General features: G+C 40.0%; 1 protein-coding gene across 7 annotated transcripts in view; it reads left to right on the top strand.

Annotated features, from left to right (window-relative positions):
* EYA1 (EYA transcriptional coactivator and phosphatase 1) overlaps nucleotides 1-18,250 on the top strand; it is a gene marked incomplete at its 5' end in the record, with an annotated part of 152,849 nt that overhangs the window by 76,441 nt on the left and 58,158 nt on the right. For 3 of the 7 annotated variants that reach the window (XM_080610709.1, XM_080610708.1, XM_080610707.1), the window contains 4 exons: nucleotides 4,449-4,529; nucleotides 6,446-6,515; nucleotides 6,898-7,043; nucleotides 11,240-11,381. In XM_080610709.1, the coding sequence (XP_080466835.1) occupies nucleotides 4,449-4,529; nucleotides 6,446-6,515; nucleotides 6,898-7,043; nucleotides 11,240-11,381 (439 nt within the window). The remainder of the gene's footprint in view (nucleotides 1-4,448; nucleotides 4,530-6,445; nucleotides 6,516-6,897; nucleotides 7,044-11,239; nucleotides 11,382-18,250) is intronic. The other 4 variants (XM_080610713.1, XM_080610711.1, XM_080610712.1 and 1 more) reach the window with 2 other exon arrangements.

Below are 18,250 nucleotides of genomic sequence, written 5' to 3'. Positions count from 1 at the left end.
TTAGAGATTGAAGGTAGAATTTTTGTCCCGTTGTTAATGACAATTGTCTTTGAACTTTCAGGGTGCGCTCTGTGCTTCTAGTGGGCAGAGAAAGAGCAACAGTATATGAATAGTAATGGATACGTAATCAAGATATCTGCCTGGTGTTTAGCTGCTAACATTATTTTAAGACATCACCTTGAGACAAACCGAAATGGGGCTAGAGATTGTATTTATATATGTCTATGAACAAACTAACAGCCTTGTTCAGGCTAAACTAACTTTGTTCAGGCTCTTTGTGCCCCATGGACACTGAGAGCTGTCAGCCATGCATGATTTCATTTTGCCCACTTATTCATATAATACAAAGAATATAATATTACAGTATTATTCAGTCTTAAAACTGCAAAATTAAAAATTATAAGTCAGACATGTTTGCAATATTTTTATTTTGATTTAATGTCTATGGCGTAGCTGTTAAAGACTAGTTCAGTGGATCAAGTCTTATATGTATTTTAGATAATCAAAGTAATTTAAAAAAGATATTTTAAAAACTCTTTTGCATGCTTGTAGTTGCAGTCTTTAAGAGGTTTTCATATGACTTCTGTGTTAACAATGGCCAAATGTTAGGTCTCTAAATCCATATTTAAAATAACCAGCATCTCATTCCTCATAGCACTCTTTACTGCTATATGCACCAGTGACTGCATGAGAAGCTGTGAACTCAGGAAGTTGTTACTTGGCCAACGAACTACATGAACTTGTAGGTTCTGGTCTGAAGTTCTTTCTCTTGGTGGAGTTCAGAAACTGCCATTTAAGTAATTTTTGACCATTTTTTGTTATATGGCTGACAAAACAAGGCACATTGCACTTGCAATCTCTGGGTGTCTTAAGAAGAAATATCTTGACGATGTAACCTTAGGTCAGCAATTATGCTATCTCAGAGTTTTGTGCTTTTTTTTTTCTCAGTGCCAGCATGTGTGTTATCTGATAATTAATTTTTTTCTGTTTTTCTGTTGTGGGTTTTTTTCTTGCACAGTTTCTTTTTAAGTCTTGTTTTTAGAATCTCATAAATGACTAGATAAGAAAAAGTGGGAGGAAAAATGTCTCTCTGTTGATATAGCTTCTTAAGCTATTATTTCAGTAATTCTAAATGTTGAATTTTTGCAGCACATTAGGAATATGTTAGATTTCTTCTTGAACTTCTTACTGGCAATCTGTTTTATTACATGAGTGATTTTGCTGGCACTGAAACTTAGCAGCATATTACTGAATCAGTTAGTCTCTATAATGTAAGTCTGATAATTCTGCACCTCAGTAACAGTCTGTTTTGATAAAGGAGCAGCAGAAATGGGAACTCTCCTGTTTCACTTCCTGCAGTCTCTGCCATGACTGAGCATGCTGTTGGTAGTTACAGGCAAGCTTGCAACATGTTCTGTGTAGATGTGCCAATATTCCTACTCATTGCCCAGTGTCATCCTGTGAAAGCTTAGGACATGTTGCAGAAATGTTAATTGTCATGGAAAATGTGGAGAGCTGAAATCCTGAGTATGCTGAAGGAGCACGTGGCAGGGTCAGATCCGTGACTGTCCAAAGCCTTGCCTCCTTGGACAGCTCCATATGCCTCTCATCATAGGCATGGATTGCTGATGTGCTACTGTGATAGACTGGCAGACTTTTAACCTCAAGCAATCCCTTCACAGCTCTCTTTCCTGTGATTCTGGGGTGAAATATGCTCCACTGCGGGTCAGTTTTTGCCTTGGGAAAATTAAAGACATTCCTTTGTGGTGAGAATACACGTGGTAAATATTTCCATTGGGTAAAACCATGGCTGTTCTCAGTTTATTTCTTTGTATAGCGAGCTTTCATCCTCTTGAAATATGTTTAGGCTCAGATACAAGAAAATATGCTGTCATTTTCTGCGTTTTAATTCAAATGCATGGGTAATGGATGGCTTTTCAGTTCCTGTCCATCTTTATTATGTTCCCAACTAGCTGTGGTGCCAAGGTCCGTTAAAATCTTTAACTATAACAAATGATGCTATAGGTCTTTATATTCTGTGAGGTGGCTCAGCATTGTCCTTGAACTGCTAGTTTGCTATGATCCAAATATGATATTTTCTTTTTGGTTGGTTGTTTTTTTTTTTTTTTTTTTTTTTAAGGATTATAGATAAATTGTTTCTCTGGAGAAGTGGGGAAATGTTTGGAGAAAGCATATACTGAAATTTTCCACCCTGTACCCCAAGTTAGTTTGGTCTGTCTCATCTTCCTCTCTTTCCCTCCTCCACAGCTGTCAGCTATAGAAAAAAACATGTTTTCTTGGTCTTTCCAAAAGTATAATTGCATTATGGAAATTAGGTTCAGAAGACTTGCATATTTTGGGGAAAGCTGGAGTAATCTACGAGGGAAATATTAGTCTGACTGTAAAGGCAGCTGTGATAAACATTAAGAAAAAGGAGAAGATAACGTAGATGCTATAATTCTTTGTATCTAGATTAACAAACTAGAATTTGATGTAAAAATCTGGTCATTTCTGGAATTACTTGGGATAGACACTGGAACAACTATTTTGTCGTACCTGTGTGTTAGACTTTCAGTATTTAGTTATAAAATGGTGTTGGATATGTTATGTGCTGTGATTTTAAGAAATACATTTGTATTAGAGTTGAAGTTCAGATCATGAGTACACTTTTGAAGCGAACTTCCTGGCCACCCTTTCTTACCACACATAAATTCGCCTTGAATAAATTCACCTTGGAGTGGTTTCTCCACAATAGAGTCTCTCGGACCTCACTTCTTTCACAAAAGGTGCTCCACAGAAGTGCAGCTAATGTTCCCCAGCTGCTGATGGGTGCTCACTCCTTGGGCAAGTCTTAACCTAGTATGTGTAACCCCCCAGAAAATGCCTAAACTGTGGATAGTGGACCCTCTGCACCAACCATTTCATTCCATGAAACTTCTTACTGTCCTGCACTGCTTGCTAATACAGACGTAGCAGAGTTTTGTTTGGAGCTAGCATGGATCTGTGTAAGTGTGTGCAGACAGAACATCCTGCATGAGAATCAAAAGAAAATGGTGATTAGGAAAATTTTGAGAGATTGCATATAAATCCTGCGGATGACATCGTGTGAAGGAAATACTTAGGCATGCAGAAATAAGAATTTGGATTGACAAGGAAATGAAAGGTCCTTTGTCAAAAGGGAAAAGTGCCTCTCCCTTGCCCTTTCCAAGCCTGGTACCAGAAGGGTTTTTGCTAGTGATGGTTGCAATTCCTGAACACACAAGTGTAGTCAAACATACATACATTTATGTACACCTATGTCAAGATGACACTAAGGCTTTACATGTTGAATGAGGTACAGTTTACCTGAGTTATCTTGGACTCATGTTCTGCAGTGTTGCTGAATTGCCTTGCTGAAAGGTCAGGTATGCATAGTGCATGGGCAGTGGTGGCTGTGTGTGTCAACAGAAGCGAAAGCGGTGGGATGTTGCTAGTAACATCAGCTCCATTGTTTTCTGAAACATCGTCCTCCATTGCTTTTGGTGTGCTGTGACTCCAAAAGCTAGGGGTGTAAAAATGGATTTGAGAAATTGCTGTGCTGACCTGGTAACTCCCTGGGAGTAAGTATTGTGCCTGTTTGCATCCATGCCAGGTCAGTCCCATCCTTATGCCGTGGATTGGAATACTGATGTTACTGACATTGTGCTGGAGTAAGAAAGGGAAATCTGTTTGTTTACTTCAGACTTTATTAAAAGTCATTAATTAATAATAAATTATGAAGCACTATGAGCCAAGAGAGAATCTCTCATTCTTTTTTACTCTCTGAGAGCCATGTTGGGTTGCAGAGGAAATAAAATGTAAAAACATTCTCCGATGGGTCTGGTTTGGACTGTGTCCCCTTTGTTTATTCAGGGTTGCTGAGTATAAAGTTGGTTTCCATTTTGAGAGGAGGAATTCACCACAAGGAAGGTGTTTTACTTCATCACAAATTCTCATTTTTCCTCTGAAAAATTATTTGGATGGAAAAAAAAATATTGAACAGCAGTCAGAGAAACCCATTTGAAAATTATTTCCTTTTTTGTCTTACTCAAATTGCTGTCTTTCAAGCCTTTAAATGTCTACATGACCTAATCTAAATGCGGACCCTTATTGTTGGGTCTGCAGGATTAAGAGGAATCAGGACAGGTGCAGCAAGTTGCATGGGGACTTCTGGTTTGTTACAGTGGCTCTTATTCCCTGGGGACAGAAATAACCCTCCCGATCATTTCATATGTATGTGTAAATCATAGCTGCCAGTACTTTGCATTGTTTGTATACAAAAATACATAAATGCAAAATGTTGATAGCCATGATTTAAAACATTTTTGTAAGACTTTTGTTTTATTGAATTTGTGGCTGTAGTGAGTGTGTGCATGTGTGTGCCAGAATATTAGGTACATATAGAATATATGTTGTTTATATTTCTGTAGTTAAAACAGAACCAATGAACAGCAGTGAGATTGCTACTACTACTACCACAGACGGGTCTTTAGACAATTTCTCAGGATCAGGTAAGGAAAAACCAAATATTTTAAGCTCAGCATTTTTTTCATTTGCTATTTTCTTATCCCATGTGGTCTAAACCTGTGCACAGCTGTTAAAAAGCCTTGTGCACTTTGCAGTTTATGCCTCTTTCTGTTCATCTTATGCAGACAGTGTAAGTCAATGGGTGTTTTCCCCAAGTAGGGAGAATTACAGCATCAGGCTTATTAATGTCCATTGGTGTCTTCAGTGGGAGTCTCACTGGGGAATATTCTGGCCCAGAGTAATTACTCTTTTGTTTTCTGTGAGTAAACATACCTGCCTCTGTGATTAGTGTTGCAATTGAGGGGTAGGTCTTCCTCATTTATTATAATTTATTATTATCAAGGTATGCATTCTTTTGTCAGGCTTTTTTTCTTCCTGGAAGCCAAACACAGCTTTTAACATACAGGAGACAAACACTGTGAGAAAAATCCTAGGATGTCTGCACAGTTTTGCATACCTATGGGTTAACTGTGGTATTTCCAGCACATCGTTTGTATGGCGCAAATCAAATAAAACAGGATCTATGCCATGTCATGGGATTATATTTTCAGAGTAGCAAAATTTGACATCTCGCAACCAGTCAGGCTCCAAGTAGGCGACCCTTTTCTGGTCTTGTCACATCCTCCATTTTCTGCACGTGCTGTTGAGTATGAAATTACCAAACTTGAAAGCCAAAAAGTTTCTAGAATATTTTAGATCCCTGAAAGAAAAAAAGGTAGTGTGTTTAATAATAGCTTCGTACGTCTGTGGTGGTCTGACTAAAAGTCGGACTGTAGTATTTGATATATCTGCAGCCTCACTTGCCACAGGAAAGAAAAATTTATCAGGTGTGGAAGGCATGGAAAGAGATTCCCGGCTTCCCTCCATGCTTCGCAAGTGCTCCTGGAGTGTAAAGATGATGGATTTTCCCTGTAGTTGGCCAGGAAAAGGGTAGCTGGCGAAGGGTAATTATCCGTGCCTTGTTTATTTCCAAGTACTTAGCAATAGGGCCTGTTGTTTCTCTGGCTGTCTGATTTTACAGTAGTCTCATAACCTGCCGCTGACCCCTTCCTGGCAGAAGCTTCAAAACCCACCTTGGGACGTAGAGAAGAAGTGGCACCCAAACGGTAACCAGAGAGGGAAGAGCTCCCGAACATAACCCCTAGAGCAGACCGGGCCAGCACATCTGCCATGCTCTCGGCAGCACCCAAAAATACCAAAAGAAATTGGGATGGATTGGCTTAAAGCTCTATGTTAACAGTGGCTGGGCTGCAGGGGAGAAGCTCACTATTTAGCCTCCTAGGCTTCGTTGTTTCACTGAGAACATTTGCACATTCGACATCTTTATGCAATATGCAATACTGACTGTTTTGATGGTCTGAAAGCGTTTTAGAAAGCAGATAAGATGGGGCAAAAGAGAAGGAAGTGTAATATGGTAATACATCATCTGTATTATGGATTATTAAAAAAAAAGGAAGCATGCGCTCTGAAGCTGGCCATATGTTTTCAATCGAGGCATACATAAAGCTCCTTCATAAAATATACGTCTTAAAAATTCTAAAAGTTAATAAAATGTTGCACTTGAGATATCAACAATCCTTTGAAAATATGAAGGGAAATGTTTCCATTCGGAAATAGGTTGTTTGCATTGAAAATGTTGCCTGTGTGTGAGCAAAGAATAAACTATTGCTCAGGAGTTGTACAAAGGGGCAATTTAGTATTTGAAATTTGTAATCAAGATTTTAATGTTAAGCATTCTTGCATAGTTCCTGGTAAAATATTATTTTCTATCTAAGGTATCAATGATATTTGAATTTAATTAAAATCTTGTTAATACTCTGAAAATCTGTTAGGAAAAATAATATTTATCTTTGGTGTGTGTATTTACACTTCTGTGTGCTTTCTTTTCTCCTTGGTGCAGCAATTGGAAGCAGTGGTTTCAGCCCAAGACAAACACACCAGTTCTCCCCACCACAGATTTACCCTTCCAAGTATGATATCTTTTAAAAATAATAATAGTAGTAATAATAATAATAATAATAACTGAAATAGGCAGATTTTAACCTCATTTAAAACAATAATTGGGTCCATCTGTTAAGTCATAATTTAAACTGCAGCAGCTTCTGGAGAAAAAAAATATTTTTTTTTTAAATGCTTAGAATGTATTTGAAAAATATTTGGAAAATTCTTACTTTACTTATTCTTTTATTATTGATTTCTTATTGTTGTTTTGTCTTTGAGAGGTTCTGTTGTTTAGCACAGGCTATAATTATGTGTTAATGAAGTAGCGGGATTATAATAAGGCTAAAAATAAGTACACAAATTCTGTCTAATGCACTGTCTGTCTTATTTTCTGTCATTTGTGATCAATAGCAGACCATACCCACATATTCTTCCTACCCCTTCTTCACAAACGATGGCTGCGTATGGGCAGACACAGTTTACAACAGGAATGCAACAAGCTACAGCTTATGCCACTTACCCCCAGCCAGGCCAACCCTATGGAATCCCTTCATATGGTAAGAAATCACATCCATGTTATTTTATTCCTGAGTTAAATGTTTTTCAGATCAAGATTATGTAATCCTTGCATTACTGCTTAGTGGGACAGCTGTGCTCTCTAGTGTTTCTTGTGGAAGACTGGTAATTTCCCCATTGGAGAGAATAATGCTTATTTTGTGTATTAAAGAGCTAAGAAGCTACTCAGGAGGATGACTGTGTTTTGGGATCAAGGAGAGAGATTCATTAGGATTTTAATGATGATGTTAAAAAAACGAAATGGGAAAAGAGGTCTAGGGACTTCCTTTACACAGGCACAGCTCCCAGTGACTTGCTGAGGAGCTCTGCTCTCCAGCAATGCAGTAGGGTACATTGGTACGTAAAGCTCTGAGTATCAGCTGATCCAGATTACTGGAACCCAAATGAACCAGTGAAGCTGTGCTGATTTTCAGCAGGTGAAAAACTGATTCAAAAAGACCCCCTCAAAAGATAAAATAAATCTGACTTGAGTGTTTTGAAACTCCCTGGAGGTGAAAACCGAGGTAAATCACCACTAAAGCCCTGTCTGCCTGATGAAGGAGATAGCACTAAGTAGAAAGATTTCCAAAAAAATTTAATTTAAAAACAAGTGGCTGTGGGTGAGACCATTTTGCTGCCAGACTGTCTGCTGGCAGACCACAGAGCAGTTCGGCAGCAAGGATGCATTATTAGAAAATAGGTCTTATATTCCTCTGGTGGAACATATTAAAAATATACAATCCTCATGCTTTTAGCAGTATATTTTGTAAAGCTACGTTCAGGTAATGTAAGTTTTATACCAAAAGAACAGAACTTACAGTACAAGCAGTACCCCTAAAAATCATTAAAACTTTCCAAGTGCAAAACTGGTGAATCTTTCATCATGAAATCTGCAGTTGAAACCAGTGGGTCTCAAGTATATCCTACAGCAGGCTATTGTGAACAGTAGGTACAAGAAATAAACTATTATTTCCCCTTACTTTAAAAAAAGTGTTTCATTAAGTATATCATCAATAATTACAATCCAAGGAAACATTATTTCTGTGGCTACAGCCTTGATTATTTACTGCCAAAAGTATGGTTATAAACATGAATTGCATGTTTCAGTTTCACTTTAAATCCACATATTTTAGACTTAGAAAATAATTTAAGGATATTCAAACTACATTTTCAAGGCTACAAAAATGGAGATTCTTCCCCACACCCTCCCCCTCAAGCTCATGCTGCTGATGAGAGCTTCTTTGCTCTTTCCTGCTGGATCGGGTCGTGTGATAACAGACAACTCCTTTCCCCACCACGGTTTTCTTGATCTGTTTCTCCTGTGGACACCTCATGCTCATACTTGTCTGGCTGTGGTGGCTTGGGCAGCCCAAACAGTGACTTTTTGTTTTTTGCTTGGTTCCTCTGGATGAAATCCTGACCTCACTGAAGTCAACTATAAAATTCCCACTGACTTCAGCAAGGCCTTGATTTCAAGGTTTCAGTACTTGAGTTCAGCTGTCTTGCTGTCGTCGGAGCTATAATTGAGAGTTGCTTTACTTGGCAACTGCTCACCAGGGGTTAACATGTCTGCCTTCTCTTCTCTTTTGTTTTGTTTTCTTGCTCAGTCCATCCCTGTGCCTAGGACCTCAGATAATTTTTGCCTAACTTTTTACATTGCAGAGCTGATTTTGACCCCTGAAACACGTAGCTCCTAAGCTAAGTGGATTTTAACACGTTTTGTTCTTTTCAGACAGTGCTTCATGACTGGGGCTAGGGTGCTCCTTGCTGATGTACTTTATAGGAGTAATATTTAAAAGTAAATGGCTATTAAAAAGTTTTGGGACTTAACACAATATATATTTTTGTATAGTTAAGGCACATCATACAGTCCATGCTCCCAAAATAAATTACATGGGGAACACTGGGATGCTCATTTGCCACAAGCAAGCCTGTTTAGAGCCAAAATTCTTGTCTCTGGGCTGAATCTTAGATCCCATGTTCCATCTGCCTCTTCTTTCTCTCATCTAGGCAGAAAGCTTCCAGCAGGTATAAAGAGAGGAAGCTTATGACATATGTGAAAGGAAAATCTGAGTTGGAGTGGGGAACTTCTTTCTTTTTGTTTCTTTACTCTGGAGCTCACTGGAAGAGAAAATATTCACGAATTCCCGTATCAACCTTCCTTGGGTTTTCTCTCTAGGGCAGAGTTTGGAAAGATGCTGTCTTGAATGCTCCTCTAGCATTTTCATTTTTCCACTCCCCCAGCTCCACTGTGGTGCAGCCGTGCAGGCAGGAAGGGGGGTGGAGGGGAATGCCACTGACAGCTGCATCCCAGGGGCTCCTGGCTCTGGTTCATCTGCAAAGCCCCTGAGGAGGCTGGAGAATTTCCTGAAGCTCCTTCTTCCTGCCTGCTCCAGTACCAGCATCTAGCAAAAGCTTTGCTTACCAACTTTTTTCTTCCCAGATTTTGGCAGTCCCCTTATGTTTTCTCACTGTCCCTTTCCACATCCCTGCATAAATTAGACTTGGGAGAAGAAGAAGGGAGCATCAGGGTGTGATGAGTGAAGGCCTTCTGGATGAGAGCAGGTGGGAAGAGTAAGTCCCAGGAGATGAAAGGCTCTTCATAGCATGGAGGTTTGCAAAAGGGCATGTTGGTGCCAAGTTGTCTTCACTCAAGTGGCATCCTCCTGCTGCTGCCTTTGATTGTCTCTTCCTGCTTTGTCTGAGATGGAGAGTTGAATCAGGCTGTTAAAACTGGACTAGAAATTTAATGCTTAATTTAGTTAAACTTTCTCTAAGCAATATTTAATCAGCATTTCAGAAGTCCTTGAACAGAGAACAAATAGAGTTCATTGATACCAAAACATCCATAGCAGGAGTTTTCCCTTAGAAATGAGGTGTCAGATTCGTCACTGGGATTGTTTAATTGTAACATGAAACAGAAGAAGCAAGCAAACAGGGTTAGTCTGGCAGTTAGCAGGTCTGGCAGAAGGAATTAAGGGTAATTAATGACAGCAGTTGAAAAATAATGACTTAAATGGCAGAAGAAAACATGCTGGCGATTGTATATAGGGAGATACTGAAGCTCTGCAAACACAGCGGCTTCTCAGACCTCTCCTACCTTCAAGCGTTGAATATTGTTATAAAAAAATAAAAAAATCCAACCAGGAAATGGACTTAGGTTAACAGTAATTTTCAAAGGAATGTTGCTAATTCACACTTAGTTAATTCAGTTCAAATAACGGTGGTTTCTGAACAATGAGGTATCACTGAATGCCACAGTGAAACCTTAGAGTATTGTATTACTTTTCCATTGCTTTGGCTATAATTATTTTTAAATGGTAGTTCATGTTGGGACAACCTTATAATTAAAACTAAGAGACAGAGGCTGAATTGTGTGCGTTTCCTCAGTGTTTCACTTGCTGATATTTACTTGCTTGTTGCCTTACAAATTGGGGGAAGAATCACTGAAGTTGGGAGGCAAGTCATTCATTTAATTGGACTTTGGATTGTTTTATTACAAAATTTGGAAATGAGAGGGTAATGTGATCTGTAATGGATTTCCCTGTCGGTGCAAATTAATGACTCTCTGCTATGTTTTTCCCAGTTTGGGAGATCGCTTCAGGAATAGTTCCTCTCTAGTAGGTGTTTACTTGTTAAAAGACTGAATGCCTCCTATAGCATTTAATTAGCTTTGAAAATCATCGTTATACTTAATACTGCTAGTTCTCTTTATCCACTTCCAATTCCTTAGAAAGCGTTTGCACTCACAGCCACATAATTTTCATGTAGGAATATTATACAATGCAAATCTCAGTTATGTCAGTAATGGGTGGATGGCAGGAGAGCTTGGCTATGCTATGCTTCATTAAAATCTTATAAAGTTTCTGATCTACCTCTGTGAAATGTCATGAATATATGGAAAAGTTAGCCTCTGGCAGGAAAGGAAAAAGGGAATAATGCAACTTCCTGTTCATGTATAAATTTCTTTTGCAGTTATTGGAAACACAGTTTTGAATTTAACCTCTCCCTGGTGAACTTCAGTTTTATGTGTGCTTTTAGACTGCCCTTACCCTGTTCATTTGTGTATGTTCTCGATATTTGTTCTCTCATGCATGCAATGATACTTATATGTTAAAAATGCTGTTAATTAAGTGATTTTGTTTTCCATCCCTGTTTGAATATGAACAAATAGATTTGCTGTCACTAACTGATTTAGGTGCATTGTGGGCAGGCATCAAGACAGAAGGTGGATTGGCACAGTCACAGTCACCTGGACAAACAGGATTTCTAAGCTACGGTGCCAGCTTTAGCACACCTCAACCTGGACAGGCTCCCTATAGCTACCAGATGCAAGGTCTGTATAAAAAGATATTACCATTAATTACATGTAGTTAATATGATGTTTGGGGTTTTTTTCCCTTATTTCTTTACATTCCAAGGATAAAAGTGAATGTTTGCTTGAGCACTTATCTCAGATGTTATTGCAGTTGGAGTTGCAATGATGATTGCCTTTACTGAGAGCAGCTACGGGCCAGCTCTCAGTAATTTCAAAGATCAGCCACTTCATTAATTTTTAAATAGTGAAGTGTTGTAGTGTTATTACAGTAAAAATGTATACTAATAGTTCGACAAATAATGAATGTGACAAAGCAAGTCCTGGAAAACGTGTCAGGATTATGAATTTAGGAAGCGCCAAATATAATTTGACACCTGAGTGTGTTTGGGGAGTGAGAGGAAGATTAAAAATACTTACTGCAGCTGTGGAGGTAGCTAAGTAATGATTGAAGTCTGTTTCTTTGAAGTCTATTTAAAAGCTGTAAGCCTCTGTATGTGCGGGCTATTATTATCAATTATATTTTGTAGCCTTACTTGCCTGTTTGGTTTACTTAATATCTTTCCACCTTGTTCTCCCAATTCCTTTTTCCTCTGCTGTATCGGGAAGTTGTTGGGTGTGCCTGGTTCTGGGTTTCCACCACTTTAAGGGATATTTAAAAAAAATCTTTGTTTACTACAGATAGCTAATTTTGGGTGTCTGCTTGCAGGACTTTTCACCCCTGGATCTGGCAGTTGAAATCAGGTGTATTTCAGATTTTAGGATTGTTGAAATACATGATCGCTCACAGAATCAGACCACATTTTTTTTCAAAGTTCAGCACTTCTCTTTATTATTATCATGTTCCATTTAAACTGTGCACCATCATGTAAATGCTCCATGATACGTCTTGAGGCAGAAGTGCTTTCAGAGACCAAATGAATGAGTTTTGCTTTTGTTACATGGCTTTAGAGGTATATTGATCCAGTTCTTTGCTCAGATAGAAGGGAGATGTTTTTTGCCTGGGTTTGTTTGGGTTTATTTTTAATCCCTTTTTGAGCTATGTGTTGAGTAGTTCCATAGGGCAGAAGCAACCATCTGACATCTGAAGTATTGCTTATTTGTAGTGTGTTCTGACAAGTGAGAAGAAGATAGTATGAGCAGTATGCAAACTTTCATCTACATGCTGAGTAGTGGTGATCTACTCATCAGAGTAAATATAACCATAATCAGGTTATTGGTTTTACTTTCTGCAGATAGCCACACTAAAAAAACTAAATACACATATCGCCCTGTAAAACACTACCTGTCTGTAGAAGACAGCTCAGAATGCTTGCCAGCAGCAGCAGCTATGGGGAACTCCTGAATCAACATTCCAGCTTTTATGGAACTGATAATTCATGGTCGCTAGGAAATAGAGTTATTGAAAAAATCATGTCTATGTTGCCTATAATTTCTACTGCAGGAGTGCCTTCATGCCACAGTCATGTATCAGGATCCTGTTGTGCCAGTTTATACAGCCAGATGAAAATATAGTTCCCACAGAAGTTGGAGGCTAAAATAAAACACATGGGCTAAGAAAGCCTAATGTAACAATAAAGCTGTCACTGGTTAGGCATAACAAACAGTCGTCACCCCATACTGGTTATCTAGCAGCTCCAAAGGTGGGGGTTTTGTAAGATATGGAGCAGAGGATGTCAATAAAAAGTGATTTTAGGGAGGACAATGAAGTAGTTTTGCATATGCCTATGGGAAACTCATTTGATGGAAGGAGGAAAGGGCAAGAAGCATGAGATAATGTGAAAGAGTGCTTGTTAGAAAATTTAAGTGAATTCTGGTATTAATAGAGCAAAACTGGGGCTCGGTCAATGGACTACATAGAGGTGTGTCATAAAGGTTGTTGCTTTGTTTTCTACGATATGCAAAATGTGCATAAGACTGGAATTGTCAAGGTCATGCAAGGGTGGCGGTTGTCAAGAAATGGAACAGTAAGATCTTGGAAAGCATTTCAGCTGCACACTGAAAGGCAAGGATCTAAAAATATTGTGCAAAAGAAATGTGTTAAAGATGACCCAGTTGTGAAGCTCTAATGAGAGAAGGGTCAGAGGCATCGGTTTCACGACAGTATTGTCTACAGGGAGGAGGGGGTCTGAGCCTGAGTTCTGCTACAGCTGTGCTGTGCTTAGGCTGAGAGCTCCCCTGCCATGGAAGGCAGCAGAAGAGCTGTGCTTGGGCAGAAGAGACACAGTCTGGGAGTCTCTGTGGTGGCTATGTCATTTTTGTTGTGCTCAGAAACAGCATGTTGTGTGGATGAGGGAAGGATTGGTCTCATACAGAAACCTTAGAGGCCATAAGTATGGAAATAAGGAGAATATTTCAAATTAAAAACTTGGCGGAGTTGTTAGAAGCTAAATAGAAAATAATCACATTGCTGAACTTCTTGCTGTTGAATGTTGACAGTTTGTATCTATACTGTACATGAGAATATATATCTTTTTAATGTTTCGTTGGGCTAAATTTTGAATTTGAAACAACTTTAACTTAATTCTTCCGTTGAACAGATGCTAAAAGTAAACAGGAACATTTGTTTCCCTTTCCTCATTCAGTTTTGGAAGGAGAACCTATTCATAGTTTCAACTATTATTTAAGGACGAAATTGATTCTCTTGACAGAAGACGGGGGTAGTGCTGCTGCTGTTCACTGTTCAGTTGTTTGTTCAGAAACCTCCAGAGGGAAATGAGTTTATTCTCCCTTTCCTCTCTAGCACTAGATGGGCAGGCTGCAGCCTCAGCCTTGTCACAGCCTGCAATAGCCGTTCTTCATCTCCCACGTGTGGCTGCTGAGCTGCTAAATGGGGATAATGGATCCCACAACCTCCTTCACAACCAAGCGTTACATGACAGTGTGCTTGGAACCCTGCTGGCATTCCTGCCTGCAGTAAAGGGGATTTCCTAGTGGCCTTGCAGTTGCCATGGCTGTGCTTCCTGAGTGGGGCTATCTTGTGCTCCAAAGCCTAGGAGTTCTTCAGGTTCCTCTCCCTAGGGTGAATGTCCCTCTGCAACAATAAAGAAGCTGCCTCACGGTGCGTGTGCAGCCAATTAAACCCAGTGCTTTTTCTGACCCTGCTAAAATTACAGCGTGATTAGTCACGAAACAATAGCGGAGGGAGAGACTGCCAACTTCTGAAAATGATGAGGAAAATTGCTGCCTCTGACTCCTTGCTAAGGTTATTCTGGTAATTGGATTTTTGTTTGTTACCAATTTATCATTCCTATAACAGGGGGTGTGGAGGGGATAGGGTGGGAAGAGGACCTAGGTGGTTCTGCCACCCCATCTTCCCACTCCCTCCCCCCTTACTTTAATATGTTCCTTAAGCTGTTTTTCATATAAGTTGCCTCATAGATGTTGAAAGACCACTTACATGACTAACGGCTGTGGGAATGGGCCGTTGTTCCTATATTGGCAGAGTTGTAAGGTTTGCTCAGGGAGGATAAATGAAGTGGAGAAGGGCTTGAGGAAATGCCAATAGATGATCTCCATTTGAAACTCTCTTCTTGGGTATCCTTTGATTGTGATAGAAGTGTGGCTTTTACCCTGCACCCACCACTGGAAAGGTACTAGACCTCTGATGAGCACCAGCATTGTTGTAGTTACCACGACTGTGATGTTTGAGAATATACTAACCAATTGATTTGGGAATTCTACCATAAAAAAGTGAACGTTAAGGTATTAGGTTATTATTATACAGTATAAAAATATTGTGCTGGATGGCTAAGCAGTTACTAGGACAACAAGGGGGAGTTTGCCAAGGATTTTTAAACACTGTAAGTAAATGGAAGAAACCTTGAGCTTAAATAGCTCATCTGGCCATCTTAGGCTTTCCCAGGAGAGGTGCACTAAACTTCTGCCACATACATTGTACCCTGATGATAGACATAGCCCATGGCAAGGAGTCTGAGCTAGAGAAGCAAATGGACTCTTGTGGCAAATACCCAGGGGAGGACCGCATCCCGCGCCTCACAGCAGCACGGGGGCAAGCCCTGCGCCCTGGTCCCAGCAGGGTTCGGCCATCTTCCAACACTGACTGGGATTCCCAGCTTTAATGTGAGTTTGCACTCTTTGCAAAATAGACCTTTGACCTGCAATTTACAGCTTTTATCACATTTTAAAGCTACGTAGCTGGCCAACTCCTGGCAATAAATCTTGTGCGTTTTGTAGAGGTTCTTATTTTTGTGTTTGCTCAGCTAAGGCAGGACAGCAGCCCTATGCTGTGCTGTGGCTGAGTATTTAAAAAACAAATGGCAAAATTGGAGTATTTTAAAAACAGCTTTAGGCCAGTAGTTCTGTGTGGCCCACAGAGCTGTTCCTGAGAAACGTGCTTCATGTTTGTTACGGTCTAGGAGACCCATGCCCCTCCTCCATAGGAGCCAGTGCTGACCATGAGATGAAAGAGAGTGATCTGCATGTTAGCATGTGTGTGTCTTTGTCTGAGAGGGAGAGATGCTGGCTGGCATGTAATTACTTTTCTCATTTGCTCTTGCAAATTATTTGCCAAACTTTCTGTGGAAAGATAATGTGTTCCTCAAAAAAAGTTGGGTGTTTTTGTTAGTTTTTTATTTCTTCTTACAAGAGGCCTTTTATATCTTTTTAGAATGGCTCAAACTATGCACCTATAAAAGCTGTGTTTGAATGCATTAGTGTGTCACTTAGAAATAACTATAGAAATAGACACAGCAACTTACATTCTTCCAGCCAAAGCACTCTTAGAAATAAAATAGTATTTCAAAGTTTTGCAATTTCAAATATTTTTCAGCTGTATTTTGGCTCTGGGTTTGTTATAATAAAAAATAACATCTGTTTTCCAATTTTAAATTAAACTTAAAACAACATGTTTTTCTCATTAGTACTGTTTATCTGTACTATCTGCTAAACTTGGATGTCAACTCTTCTGCTGAAGTAATCTTATTTTAGTTCACAGGATTAGTGGCATCTATCAACAATCACAGAGCTTTTGCACTAACAGCAAATACAAGGGAAATGTTTACAGTCATTATCACACGTTAAGTTTAAGCTTCATCTTTTGCTTCCACTGCTGTTGGACTTCACATCTCCTACTTTTAGGCTTAACTTCTATGTGGTTTTAGTATCTTTTGCAATCAAAGCATTTAAATATTTTTCCTTCTGACTTCTTATGGCTGGGATAACTATTGGTTTGGGGGTTTTTGTTTAAAAACATAAATAGCTCACAAATGCCCTTGAGGGGTTGTACTAAGCATGCAGCCCTGCCTGCATTCCTCACTGTTTGGAGCTGCAAGAAAAGTCACTTTTTCTAATGAGTAGCCACTGCATAGGATTTGGTTGTTAATTGGGTCATGTTGAGGATATCAGAGGATCAGTGCATCTGCACCTAGCTCCTTGTTGATTTCAATCCCTTCTTGCCTCCTCTGCTTACCTGCAAGCTTTTGCTCCTGAGGTCTGAGTATATCTTTGCACCAAGGCAGGTTTCGGTGGTGAGGGAGGCTGTAAACAACCTGTACACTGGTGCTCTCCCGCTGGACGAGTTCAATAGGTTGCATCATTACAGACTTTCTGGTGGCTTATGTAGCTTCACCCTGTGCATCCATATGTCTCAGCTGGTGGCTGTGTCACTCCTGGGTTATAACCAGCAAGGGAAAAACAGCTGAAAGGGGGTTGCTGCCCTTTTAGTGGAACAGCTTCTCAGGTTAGGTATTAAACAAGAGCCCCATCTGTCTATTTTTGGTGGCTCATGAAGGGGGGTGAAGGGAGGTGAAGGCGGTAATTCAGTCCTTGGGCTAAATTCAATCTATCTTGGGTCTCCCTTCTCAGAGAGGTACTTTTTTCCCTTGTGTCATGCCCGGTAGACTCTATCAAAAAGGAAAAATGTTTGCAGCCCAAGGCTGTCTATGATCGATTAGTGAATCCTTATGGCTTGACAGTCTTGCCGAGCTGTTTGGAAAAGGGAGCTGCGACTTTTGCTGTTCCTGTGAGGAGCAGGCTCGGGTAGAGGAGAGGACCCAATTCTGGAAGGTGTTAGAAGAAATGGATCCAGTGGGCTTCAGTGAGGGGAGATGGCATTCTCAAGACAAGGCTCTCAGTTGCTGTTCAACAGAAGCAGAAAGTAAAGAAACCCTCGTTACTTCCAGTGATGGGTATTATTTTGAGGGTTGGGGTAGCCTAATAATCAGATCTGAGAAGGCTCCAAATTCCTATCTAAATTTCAAGTTTCTCTTTTTATTGTAATAATGAAGCACAGGGTATAGCAGCGATGCATTATCACTTTCCATATATTAACACGTTACAGAGATATTGACAACCAAATCGGTCAACATATGGGAAAAATTACAAATATGCCTGTCCTGGGTTCAGCAGCAGCAGTCAGTTTTTCTCCTTCTTAGTAGCTGGTGCAGCGCTGTGGTTTTGACTTTCGGCCTGGGAATAATATTGATAAAGCCGATGTTTTCATTTGCTGGTCAGAATGTTTACCCTGACCAAGGACTTTGTCAGTCTCATGCTCTGCCAGGGAGGAGGAGAAGCCGGGAGGAAGCAGGGACAGGACGCCTGACCCAAACTAGCCAAAGAGGTATTCCATACCACAGCAAGTCATGCCTGGGGATGTAACTGGGAGTTCCAAGGAAGGGCACGTTCTCTTGTCTGTCGGGCTTATTTCCGGCGGGTGGTATCGTATTCTCTTCCCTTGTTATTTCCCTTATCATTATGATTATTGGTGGCAGCAGTAGTGATTTGTGTTATACCTTAGTTACTGGACTGTTCTTATCTCAACCCATGGGAGTTACATTCTTTCGATTCTCCTCCCCATCCCTCGCGGGGGGGAGAGTAGAAACTGCGTGGCTGACTTGCCGACTGGCTTAAACCACGACAATGCCATATCCTTAT

This window comes from Psittacula echo (genome assembly GCF_963264785.1).
Source record: "Psittacula echo genome assembly, chromosome: 2".
In the NCBI taxonomy this organism is placed as follows: domain Eukaryota; kingdom Metazoa; phylum Chordata; class Aves; order Psittaciformes; family Psittacidae; genus Psittacula; species Psittacula echo.
The sequence above is the reverse complement of the archived record's forward strand: the minus strand, read 5'-3'. Positions and strand labels throughout refer to the sequence as shown.